Here is an 11,425-nt window from a genome sequence, read left to right as displayed (position 1 = left end):
ATGTATTATATATATATATGTATATATATATATATATATGTATATATATATATATATATGTATATATATGTATATATATATGTTAATATATATATTGTATGATATATAATGTATGTATATATATATATATACATATATATATATATATATAATTTATATATATTATATATATATTATATATATATATGTATATATATATGTATATAATATATGTATATATATATGTATAGCACAACATATATATATATACATACATATGATTGATTGATTCTAGTTTCAGCTTATGAGCTTTGGCCAATCTGGGGCACCGCCATTTGGTGTTGCTACTTGGTTTCACTTCACGCAAGCTTTCTAGCAACTGCCATTTGGTGCATGAGAGAGTTCGATGCAGCTGCCCTCATCTGCCCCTCCTGCCGTGAAGTTGGTTCATCTGGGACACCTGACAGGAAGAGATCCAGCTTCATTTTAAAGACATCTGCATCCACCCCATGCAGGTCTCTCAGGTTCTTCGGGAGGATATTGAAGAGCTGTGGGCCTCGGAAGCCCAGGCTATCACAGAATCTTGTCCTACATCTTGATGGCAAGTTTGGAGTCCTAGGCACCATGCAGTGGCACCCAGTTCTGGCATTTGCGTAACTCTCGATGCCAAGTCAGGACACGTCCCTCAGAAACTTCCAGATGTATATTATGGCATATCTTTCCCGCCTACGCTCCAGGGAATATAGTTCTAATCTCTTCTCTTTTCTTCCAGTAGCTTACATTCTGCATAGAGGCTATCTTCTTCGTGTAGCTACGTTGGATCGCCTCAAGCTCTGTGATCAACTTGACACTGGATGGTGACCATAACTGAGAGCAGTAGTCAAAGTGGCTTAGGACAAGTGTCCTCCAGAGGACCATCATGGTTTCTTGTTCTCTTGTTCTAAAGGTTCTGAGGATCCATCCGGCCAGTCGTCTACATTTCATTGCCAATGTAGCAACATGTACACGAAAGGTCGCGTCATCACTCATGTGAATACCTAGGTCACGCACTGATTGTGCCTCTGGGATTGCTATTCCTCCGGGTCCAGTGTATTCATTGGGTATTGCATTCAGTTTTGCATGCTGATAGTATAGAGCTTGAAACTTTTCAGCATTGAACTGCATGCTATTCTTTTCGGCCCACTTGTATATTTTGTCTAGCTCACATTGCAGGTGTTTAGTGTCCTCAGGGTTCTGTATTGCCTGTGAAACTTTTGTATCATCTGCATAACCTGTGATTGTGGCTCTCTGCGTGGCTGAGGGCATGCCATTATGAACAGTAGTGGTCCCAAAACAGTGCCTTGCGGAACACCGCTCACTATTTGCGTGTTATTGGAGGTGGCCCCATTGGCTACTACCACCTGGCTTCTATCCTTCAGAAAGTCATGAAGCCATAGGTCTGTAGTTCTTGGCCTCCGCTCTGCTACCTCCTTTATGAATAGGGCATATTTTACCTTCCTTCAGTTTTCTTGGAAGTTTGCCAGTTGCAAGGAAGTTCTGAAAGAGGAACTGCAGTGGTCTTGCTAGGACTCTCTTACATACTTTTAGAAGGATTGCTGGGAATCCATCGGGGCCAGTAGCTGAGTCTGTTTTCATTTCATCTATAGCCTTTATTACATCGTCTTCCTTTATATTGATGTAATCAATCATCACTGCCTCTGATTTTATATCTGCAGTGGTAAAGAAGTCAGTTGGATTGCTGACTTGAAAATGCCCTAGGGGGTGGAGTGAAAATACTCTTGAATTGCTCATATCCTCATTGGATTTCCTGTGAGTGTGCCATCCTTTTCAAGGAGTGGCCCTATCCTACAGTGCACCGTAGCTGTTTCTTTGATATACCTGTAGAAAGCTCTGGGGTTAGATTTTATGTTGTCTATAGCCCAGGCTTCTTTGTCGGCTCTTTCTTTACAGATATATATATATAGATATAAATATATCTATATATATATATATATATATATATATATATATGCACTTTGCATTGTTTATATATACATATAGACGTTACCCCTCTGGCTAAGCGAGCACCCAACAGAAGAAAGAGTAACAGAAAGTTGTGGAAAAAGAGTACAGCAGAGATTGCCACCACCCCCTGCCATAGCCTCGTGGAGCTTTTAGGTGTTTTTGCTCAATAAACAGTCACAACGCCCGGTCTGGGGATTGAAACAGTGATTCTACGACTGCGAGGCCGCTGCCTTAACCACTGGACCATTGTGCCTCCACACATAAACACACACATATATATATATGTGTGTGAAATTCTGAACCACTTTTATGTTAACTTAGCAGCTAGGTAATCCAGTTGATTAACATACTGAATGTTCATCATTGAAACTGATTGAGGAAATCCCTCATCATATGTAAGCAATGGCTCCCTCAAGGGTTTGCTTACCAAACTGTGAATTAGGCTACCCTGTTGTAGCAAAGGGGATGAAAGTGAAAGTAATGTAACTATAAAGGGAACTTTATCAATGGCCAAGCCTTGCTCCCATCCATACTCATATGTATGTGTGTGTTCATATATATTTAATCTGGTATCTCATTTTGCCATCCATCTAGAGACATGTATATATAGAGAGAGATGCATACATACAAATACTGTAAAAATGATTGGCAAATGAGCCGAGGCAAGTTACAGGTTAAGAGGACACATTCACAACTCTAGTGCTGGTGCCACACTAAAATATGCAACCAGCACACTGTAAAGAAACTAAAGAAATGTATGAGGGACTTAGAACCTCAACCTAAAATGACTGTCACTCGGAATAAGAACTCGATTTGAACAAGAACCTGTCCAGCTTATGCTAGAATGGAAAGCAGGCATAAAATTACACAATCAATCAGAAATACTGAGTTACATAACCCTAAATAAGAATAACAAAAATTGGAAAATAAGTTCACAACACCCATAAAACTTTCTTCCTTATCATTAATTTTACTACCAATCTGTGAACTGGCAGGAGCCAGATACCTGTCTCTATGGGGTTCCCTAGGTCCTGTACCATCTTTTCCCTGCAACGCTAAACATTTTCTAATCTGCCATATTTTCTTTGTTCTACCTCAACCATCAACGTCACACTATTTTTATATCCAACATACATAATAATCCATTACACTACTCATTTCTCTCTGAGCATCAACCAATCTCAGTTTTGTTTGGCTTTGCATTTCGAAATGTCTTCCAGTTATTTCCGCCTGAATTCATCGAGGCAATTGAAAACCACAATTCTTTGTTTTCTTACTTTCTCACAGATGAATTCTCAGAAAAATTAGCTGGCGAGCAGCTGTAGCAAATTTCACATATGCCAACATGGGATAAAGAAACTAAAGGACTTTTCATTCGTTTCACACGTATCCTGTTTTCCACCAGATTTATACAACTACTTTGGCAACCATGTCGGTTACTCTTCCTTTTGTAGTTTTCTCAAAACAAAATTGGTCACCTATTTTTTTTGTCTCTTTCTATCTTCTTTTAAAACTGCTCTTTTGTTTCCAATCAGAGAATGGATTTGCTCATTCTGAGCACTTGTCTTAACCACGTGAACCAAAATGATGTAAAGTGGATGTTCAAAATTTTTATTCTGGTTATTATTAACTTAATTTTTTTTTATATTTTAAGAATATAATTTTTCGTATATTTTGTGCGGAGGGGGTAGAAGAGAATGAACCAAAAAAATCTATGAAAATATATAAACAATAGCTTTCTACTAAAATGTAAAAGTACAAATTCTCGATAAAAATGTCAACATTTTCAGTTAACCGTTAATGATTTTCACCTGACATTTAATTTATAAAGAAAAAATAGTGAAGAAGGGAAAAAAAATCAATTTCAGTGTCTCGAGACAAACAAGTCGGGTTGTTTTCTATTAATTGAATGCCATGATCCACTTTAGAGATCTTTTGAGGAAATAGATCTTTCATCGCTTTGAGAACGGCGAGCAGTATTTGAAACCGAAATCAGACAGGCAAATACTTTAAATTCAAGAAACAAATAACGTAGAAAACACATGTAGGAAAAGGACAATGACAGAAGCTCTGTGTGTGTGTGTGTTGGGATACAATTACTAGTTCACTTCTGAGGCAATACGCAGGATAAAATTTTTATTCTGCAATATTTATATAATTCTATCTTTTGTTTTAGCAGTGGTTGAAACTATTATACTACACTTGGTCATGTGTTTTGATGTGTGTGTGTGTGTATATATATATATATATACAGAGGGAGAGAATATATAGAGTACACACGCATGTGTGTATGTGAATATACACAGCTGTGTGTTTGTGTGCGTATTTATGTGTCATATGTATGTTAGCAATACTGACATTAAACAACATATGAGCTATAAATCGTTATTTTGCTTTTTTTTTACTAATAAATAGAACAAATTAAATGTGGGTGGGCATTTGTGAGTATACATCATAAAAGAAATAAATATCAAAATTGAAACATAGGCATGAAATATGTTTAATCCCCAAAATAAATTGCTAAATTATATTTGGAAAACATACTGATCGATCACTTAGAATCACTTTAAAAAAGCTAAAATTATAAAACAAAACTATCTCAACGAGCAAGGCCATTTAAAAGGCAATGAAAATAAACCACTAGTGACATTCTCTATCAACACAAAGACCTAATTTTTATCTCACACCACATAAGTTTGGGTTTTCTTTTGTATTTTCCTAGTTTCATTTTTTTCATTTTTACCGTTAAGCTAAATCTCGTCCATAGTTCAGTTAAGTGTAATAATAGAATTTGGAGAAAGATTTTGTGAGATTTAACAAAAAATCCTGGTCAATGGTAATAAGATGGTCGAGAAACGGAAGAGAAGGTGTTAGAAATAGAGAAGAGGAACATTTAAAAGTGAGGGAAGAGAAAATAAAAAGCTATCAGTTATCATAAAGGAAATTACAAAAACAAAATTGAAAAGAAAGAACTTGATATGAAAATATTACAAATCTGAAAATACATTAGATTATTTATAAATATGAAGCTTATTTGCCACAAGGACATCAAGGATGATACAAAGACGAAACAACAAAGGCAAAGAGAAATGGAATACTCCATAAATTATAACTATGTAAAACAATAAACTCTGTAGCAATACACATTTATAGGAATAAAACATAATTAGCACTCACCTCGGACACTGCTCATTTCTTCATTTATGTCGTAAAGAAATTGGGTTTGTGATTCTACTGCTAATAATAATAGTTGACCCCCGAGTGTCAGAGGTATTTACAGAACAGAAATAAATATAAAAATAGCAAATATGATCTAACTAGCAGCAGTTCTGGTTCGATGATGATAATTAATTATCTATTTTATACATAGATGTAATGTATATAATATATACATACACACACAGACGTGTGTGTGTATAAAGCTCTGAACACACGCACCTTCTCTCACTCTTTCTTTAACTTGAGGCTTTTGCACTCGCTCTCTCTCTCCTCTCACTGATACAAAAGGAAAGAGACGGTACAATGGCGATAATACAGAATACACATCAGACGGTGGGAGGAAGTAAAAAAAATACACACAAAGTAGATTTAAAGAAGAAGAAAAAATGTGTTGAAGATTGAGGAGGAAATGAGGGAAGAGAAAATGTCGCTCAACGACGGATGACTTGTGGCGTCCTCTAGCGACAACGTACTCGAACTACTACAATTACAGTTCTTGGATCTGTTAATTTCGTTTTCTAATTAAACAAAGTACCCGTTTGAAAGGAAAAACGTAGCTATTTTTTAAAAAGTTTTTTTAGATTTTCTTATTTTTGTAAAATTTTTAATGTCATCTTTTTTGTATAATCATTCGCTCATCTGACCCCAAAATCAGATTGTATTGTCCCCTCTTTGTTGGCCCCTTGTGGGTAATAAAAAATCAGTAGCTATTTTTTTTAATAATTTTAGCATTTTAAAAAAATATTATTTCGTTTTGGGATTTGGTTTGCAAGATTCTTTATATGAGTTCGTGAGCTGAAGCATATTCTGTTGTGTCTGCGGAGAGTCGTTTTCTTTTTGTGCCTTATAATGTAACACACTCACCAGTAGAATTTCCACTTTTTTCTTATTTTTATTTTCCTAAAATTTTCGTTGCGTCTTGCAACCTTTTCAATATATTTTAAAATTAATTCTCCTTGCGGTTAAAGATGCTTAAATGCTCCCGATTTTCTTCCGAATTTGGAGCATTTAATACCTGCTTATTTTCCATCAGTATGGAAGTAATGAAGTTAGGGATCATTAATTGATATTTTTTAAAGAATTATATTTAATGTTCTTTGTAAAAGTGTATCTATTAACCATTGATGAAAGACTTAGCTCCCTTAGATTTACATTTATAGTTTACACAAAAAAATATCGTTTCGTAAAAATATTATTCCTAGTTTTCTATTAATTGTGTACATTAAGGCTTTCTTTAAGACTAAGAATAATAATCCTTTCTACTATTGGCATAAGGCCTTAACTCTGGGGGAAAGGGGCCAGTCGATTACATCTAAAAGCGATAACGACGTCAGTCGAACTTGAACCCAGAACGTAACGAATCGTAAGATATACCGCACAGCATCTTTCTGACGCTCGAATAATTTTGCCAGCTTGCCGCCTTACTACAACAAATAACGATTCTTTCTAACTTTGGCACAATACCAGCAATTTTAAGGGGATGGAACAAACCAATTACATCGATCCTAGTTCTTGACTAGTACTTTGTTTTATCGTCCTCGAAAGGATGAAAAGCAAAGGTGACTTCGACAGGACTTGAACTCAAAACGTAAAGAACTAGAAGAAATGCTGCTAAACATTTTGTTCGATGCACTAACGATTCTGTCAGCTTACCAATGATTTCTTTATTAACCACAAAGGTTTACATTAAGAAAAACAATGAACAGTACAGGACAAAACAAAGAATAATAACAAGAGCACTCAAGAGAGCGCAAACCTCCGCCAAGGCAACCCTAACGTCCTCTCAATGATTAGCCAGAGACGATTTTTAAAATGAGAATATCCAAAATAAACTCGACTGCACTCACAAACGAGAATACTAAAAATTAACCTGACCGCTCTCAAAAGTTAAGTAAAAAAAAAACAGGAAAAATAATCCAGAATCCTTGTCCGGTACTGGATTGATCCCAAAGTCTAATCAGTTTGTGCCAGTCACGAGGTCAAGCATCCCTGAAAGTTTCATCTGAATCCATTCAGCGGTTCTTGAGATATCTTGTCCATGGACAAACAAATATAACTGAAAACAATACCTCCACCTTCGCCAAGGCAGAGGTAATAATGGTTTCAAACTTTGCCACAAGGGCAGCAATTTGGGGGTGGGGTGGGAATGAGCCAATTACATTGATCCCAGTGTTCAACTGGTACTTAATTTACCAACCCCAAAAGGATGAAAGGTAAAGTTGACCTCAGCAGAATTTGAACTCAAAATGTAAAGATGGACGAAATGCCACTCAGTATTTTGCCCTGCATGCTAACAATTCTGCCATCTTACCACCTTCATAATGATGGTGGTAGTGGGGGGGGGGGAAGAAGAAGAAGAAGAATGCCCTGATGCAGTACCAGGCAGTGGCTCTCATGGCTTCTGATCTTAACTGATTGGAAGTGTTATCATATACATTGTTTTTGTCTTGGTATAAAAGATGGGCTACAGCAAATATTCTGCTCAATACCACAGATTTGCTTGTCAGTTGTTTGACCTTAACCAGTTGATCATGTCCCTTAGTGGCTGATGATATGTGCAACTCTGATCATGAGCAGAAGTAGTTGCGGAGCATCATAGCCATGTGTTGAGAGGAATTCTTTGAGGGTTTGAATAGTTCACCTTGGAAACATGGCTGTTTTGTTCAACATCCTCAAACCTTATTCAGGGACCTTTTGAGTGGGATGGGCTACTCAACCTGAAGAAAATTGTAACTGGAGTCTGCCAAAGTGGAAATGTTAAATCTTAGATGTTAAATTAAGTCTATCATCCAAATAGGCCATGGTGGTATTTGAACTCAGAATGCAAAGATCCAGAACAAAAACTACCAAGCTCAAATGTTTCCACCAGTCCATTGATTTATAATGATACTTTATTTATTGACCTCAGAGGGGTGAAAGGCAGAGAGAATGCAAATCAAGCTATGAACATACAATATGAAAAAGTTCTGGACTAGTTCTGTAGTGTGCCAACAAATGGCAGCACGTGGTTGCGTGCACAGTGAGAGCTAGCAATGACCTTCATGGGGCAGTGTGCCGAGTGACATTACTGTGTTTACTTCACAAATTGTGAAATTTGTGTTTTTGAGATCATGTGTATGCCGTAGTCTGTGATTTTTGTCATGGACAGGAAGTTGGAACAAAGAGCCAACATGAAATTTTGCGTTAAACTTGTGAAGTCTGCTATGGAGACATCAAGCGTGCTTTGGCAAGCTTACAGTGATGAGGCAATGGGTGGTACACAATGTTTCATGTGGCATGAGTGCTTCAAAAGCAGAAGAGTGATCTGGAAGGCCAGCCATGAGTGTCACCCCTTGGAAATATGGAGAAAATTCATCATCTTGTGCATGAAGATCATTGGCAGACAATCGGCAACACTGTTGATGTTGTTTGTCTGTTGTATGGGTCCGTGCAGGCAATCCTAACATATATGTATGTATGTATGCGTGCATGTATGTATATATGTATGTATGTCTATGTATGTTTGCATAGGTTCAGTACTAATATGAGGCACTTCAAGTAAGTGTCTTCTATTACAGCCCTAGGCCAACCAAAGCTTAGTGAGTGGATTTGGTAGACAGAAACCCTGAAAGAAGCCCATCTCATGTTTATATACAATACACTTATGTATGCATGCTTTCAGCAGGTTCCAATTTTCTTTGACGAGATGGTTTGGAGTCTTATTTTGAAGATTGACCTGTAGGCACTGCTGGAAAGCGACACGAGTCATCACCGCTTGCGAAGAAACCATCGGTCGCAAGAAAAGGAAACACCAGGACTGGTTCAACGACAATGATGAAGCTCTCAAAGAACTGATTGACCAAAAATGGAAAGCTTTCATCAGCTCACAGAATGATCCAAAGTCTGCCACTAAACGAGAGTCTTTCAAGAAGTGCAAAGCCGCAGTTCAAAGGACAATCCGTACCCTGAAGAACCAGTGGTGGAGACACAAATCTCGTGAAATCCAGCAGCTAGCAGATGTAAACGACACCAGAGGGTTCTTCAAAGCCACGAGGGAAATATACGGACCTTCCACACATGGACAGGCTCCTCTGAAGAGTAAAGACGGAGCGACCATCCTGAAAAGCAACACCGAAATAGGAGACAGATGGAGAGAACACTTCGATGACCTCCTCAATCACAAGGCTACCATCGACAAAAGCATACTTGACATGATTCCTAAAGAGGCCAAAGATTACTCTCTTGCTCGAATTCCATCCCTCGAAGAGGTCAAAATTGCTATCACAGCGATGAAGAACAACAAAGCCGCGGGTTCTGACGGAATCCCAGCTGAGATCTACAAACTGGGAGGTGATTTTGTCCAACACCAGCTCCACCAACTCTTGGTCAAAATCTGGACAAATGAAGTTGTACCATCCGACTTCAGGGATGCTAACATCATTACCATTTACAAACGAAAGGGCGATCATTCTGAGTGTGGAAATTACCGGGGTATTTCCTTATTAGCAACTGCTGGGAAGATTCTTGCACGTATCCTGAACAACCGCCTCAAAACGCTGTCAGAGAGGATCCTTCCTGAGATGCAGACTGGCTTTAGGCCATCACGAAGCACAACCAACATGATCTTTATGCTGCGACAGCTACAAGAAAAATGTTGTGAGCAACACCAACCACTCTATTTGGCCTTTATTGACCTATCCAAAGCCTTTGATCGTGTCTCGCGAGAGCTCCTCTGGATATTCTCGCCCAGTATAGATGCCCAGATAAATTCATCCAGATCCTCAAACTCCTCCACGACAATATGCACGCCAGAGTCCAGACCAACGGAGGCAGTTCTGAGCCCTTTAAAGTCACCTCCGTGATAGTGCCAACTCTCTTTACCAGCTTTATCGCGACAGTGTTGCACATCACATGAGATGACCTTCCACCTGGCATCGAGATCTCGTACAGAATGGACGGCAAGCTTTTCAACCTTGCTCGCCTCAAAAGTACGTCAAAAACAATGGTGCGAAGCTTGCTAGAGTTCCAATATGCCGACAACAACAGTGTAGCAGCTTACAGAGAGGATCACCTCCAACTGATCCTAAATGCTTTTCATCATGCATATACTAAACTTGGACTGAGCATCAACATCAAGAAGACTCACTTACTCTACCAACTTCCTCCCAATGGCTGTGTTGACAACCCGCCATCGATTCAACTCGAAGGAATTCCACTGGAAAATGTGAACCATTTCTGCTACCTTGGGAGCCATCTGTCAGCAAAGGTAGACCTCAGCGATGAAATCCAACACTGTCTGAGGTGTGCAGGAACAGCTTTCAGCAAGCTTCGAACAAGAGTTTTTGCTGATCGGGACATCCGAACTGAAACCAAACTCATGGTGTACAGGGCAGTCATTATTCCAACCCTCCTTTACGCATCCGAAACCTGGACCCCGTATAGTCACCACCTGAAAACGCTCGAGAAATTTCACCAACGCTGTCTTCGGAAGATCCTTAACATCAGCTGGGAAGAACAAACGTCAGTGTGCTACAAGAAGCAAAAATGACCAGCATCGAAGCCTATGTCATCAAAGGCCAACTAAGATGGAGCGGCCACGTGGTTAGAATGACTGACGAATGACTTCCCAAACAGATCTTCTACTCCCAACTCAAAGACGGCAAGCGTACAAAAGGAGGCCAGAAGAAACGCTACAAAGACTCCCAGAAAACGAACCTCAAAAAGTGTGACATCGACTTCACTAACTGGGAGGAAACGGCAAAAAACAGACCACTCTGGAAAACCACCATCCATGAGGGAATGGCGACTTTCGAGTCGAAAAGGTCTGCAGAGCTGGAGGAGAAAAGACGACGACGGAAGGAGTGCCAACAACAACCACGTGCAACTCTCCCTTCCGGCACTAGATGTCCGCACTGCGACCGATCTTTTCAAAGAAGAATTGGTCTTATCGGTCACCTACAGATTCACCAGTAAATTTGCGTGAAGACCATCATCCTCGACCTTGAGGGATTGCCATCATCATCATGCATGCATGAGTGTGCTACTGTTACCTTGCACTATAATAGTTGTAAATGAGTGTCACTGTCATACAAGCAGTGTGCTTTGTTTCCAGAGAGTGGATGTGTGGTCTTCTTTGCTGTCACGTCTCATGAATGAACCTTTTTTGGACCGAATAGTGACTGGTGACAAGAAATGGGTTCTCTATAAAAATGTGAAGCACTGAAAACAGTGGGTAGGGAAAGGA

The 11,425-nt window shown here is 38.9% G+C and overlaps 1 protein-coding gene across 10 annotated transcripts in view; it reads right to left on the bottom strand.

Moving 5' to 3' along the window:
• LOC115215619 (YTH domain-containing protein 1) overlaps window positions 1–11,425 on the bottom strand; it is a 71,598-nt gene that overhangs the window by 54,519 nt on the left and 5,654 nt on the right. For 2 of the 10 annotated variants that reach the window (XM_029784845.2, XM_029784847.2), the window contains exon 1: window positions 5,161–5,632. The exons of 3 other annotated variants lie outside the window; for them this stretch is intronic. In XM_029784845.2, coding sequence (XP_029640705.1) covers window positions 5,161–5,176 — 16 coding nt within the window. In that variant the 5' untranslated portion in view covers window positions 5,177–5,632. Of the gene's footprint in view, window positions 1–5,160; window positions 5,635–11,425 lie in introns of those variants that run through there. 5 more of the 10 variants (XM_029784848.2, XM_029784850.2, XM_029784846.2 and 2 more) reach the window with 4 other exon arrangements.

The sequence above is a fragment of the Octopus sinensis genome, linkage group LG9, assembly GCF_006345805.1.
Source record: "Octopus sinensis linkage group LG9, ASM634580v1, whole genome shotgun sequence".
Lineage (NCBI taxonomy): Eukaryota > Metazoa > Mollusca > Cephalopoda > Octopoda > Octopodidae > Octopus > Octopus sinensis.
The sequence above is the reverse complement of the archived record's forward strand: the minus strand, read 5'-3'. Positions and strand labels throughout refer to the sequence as shown.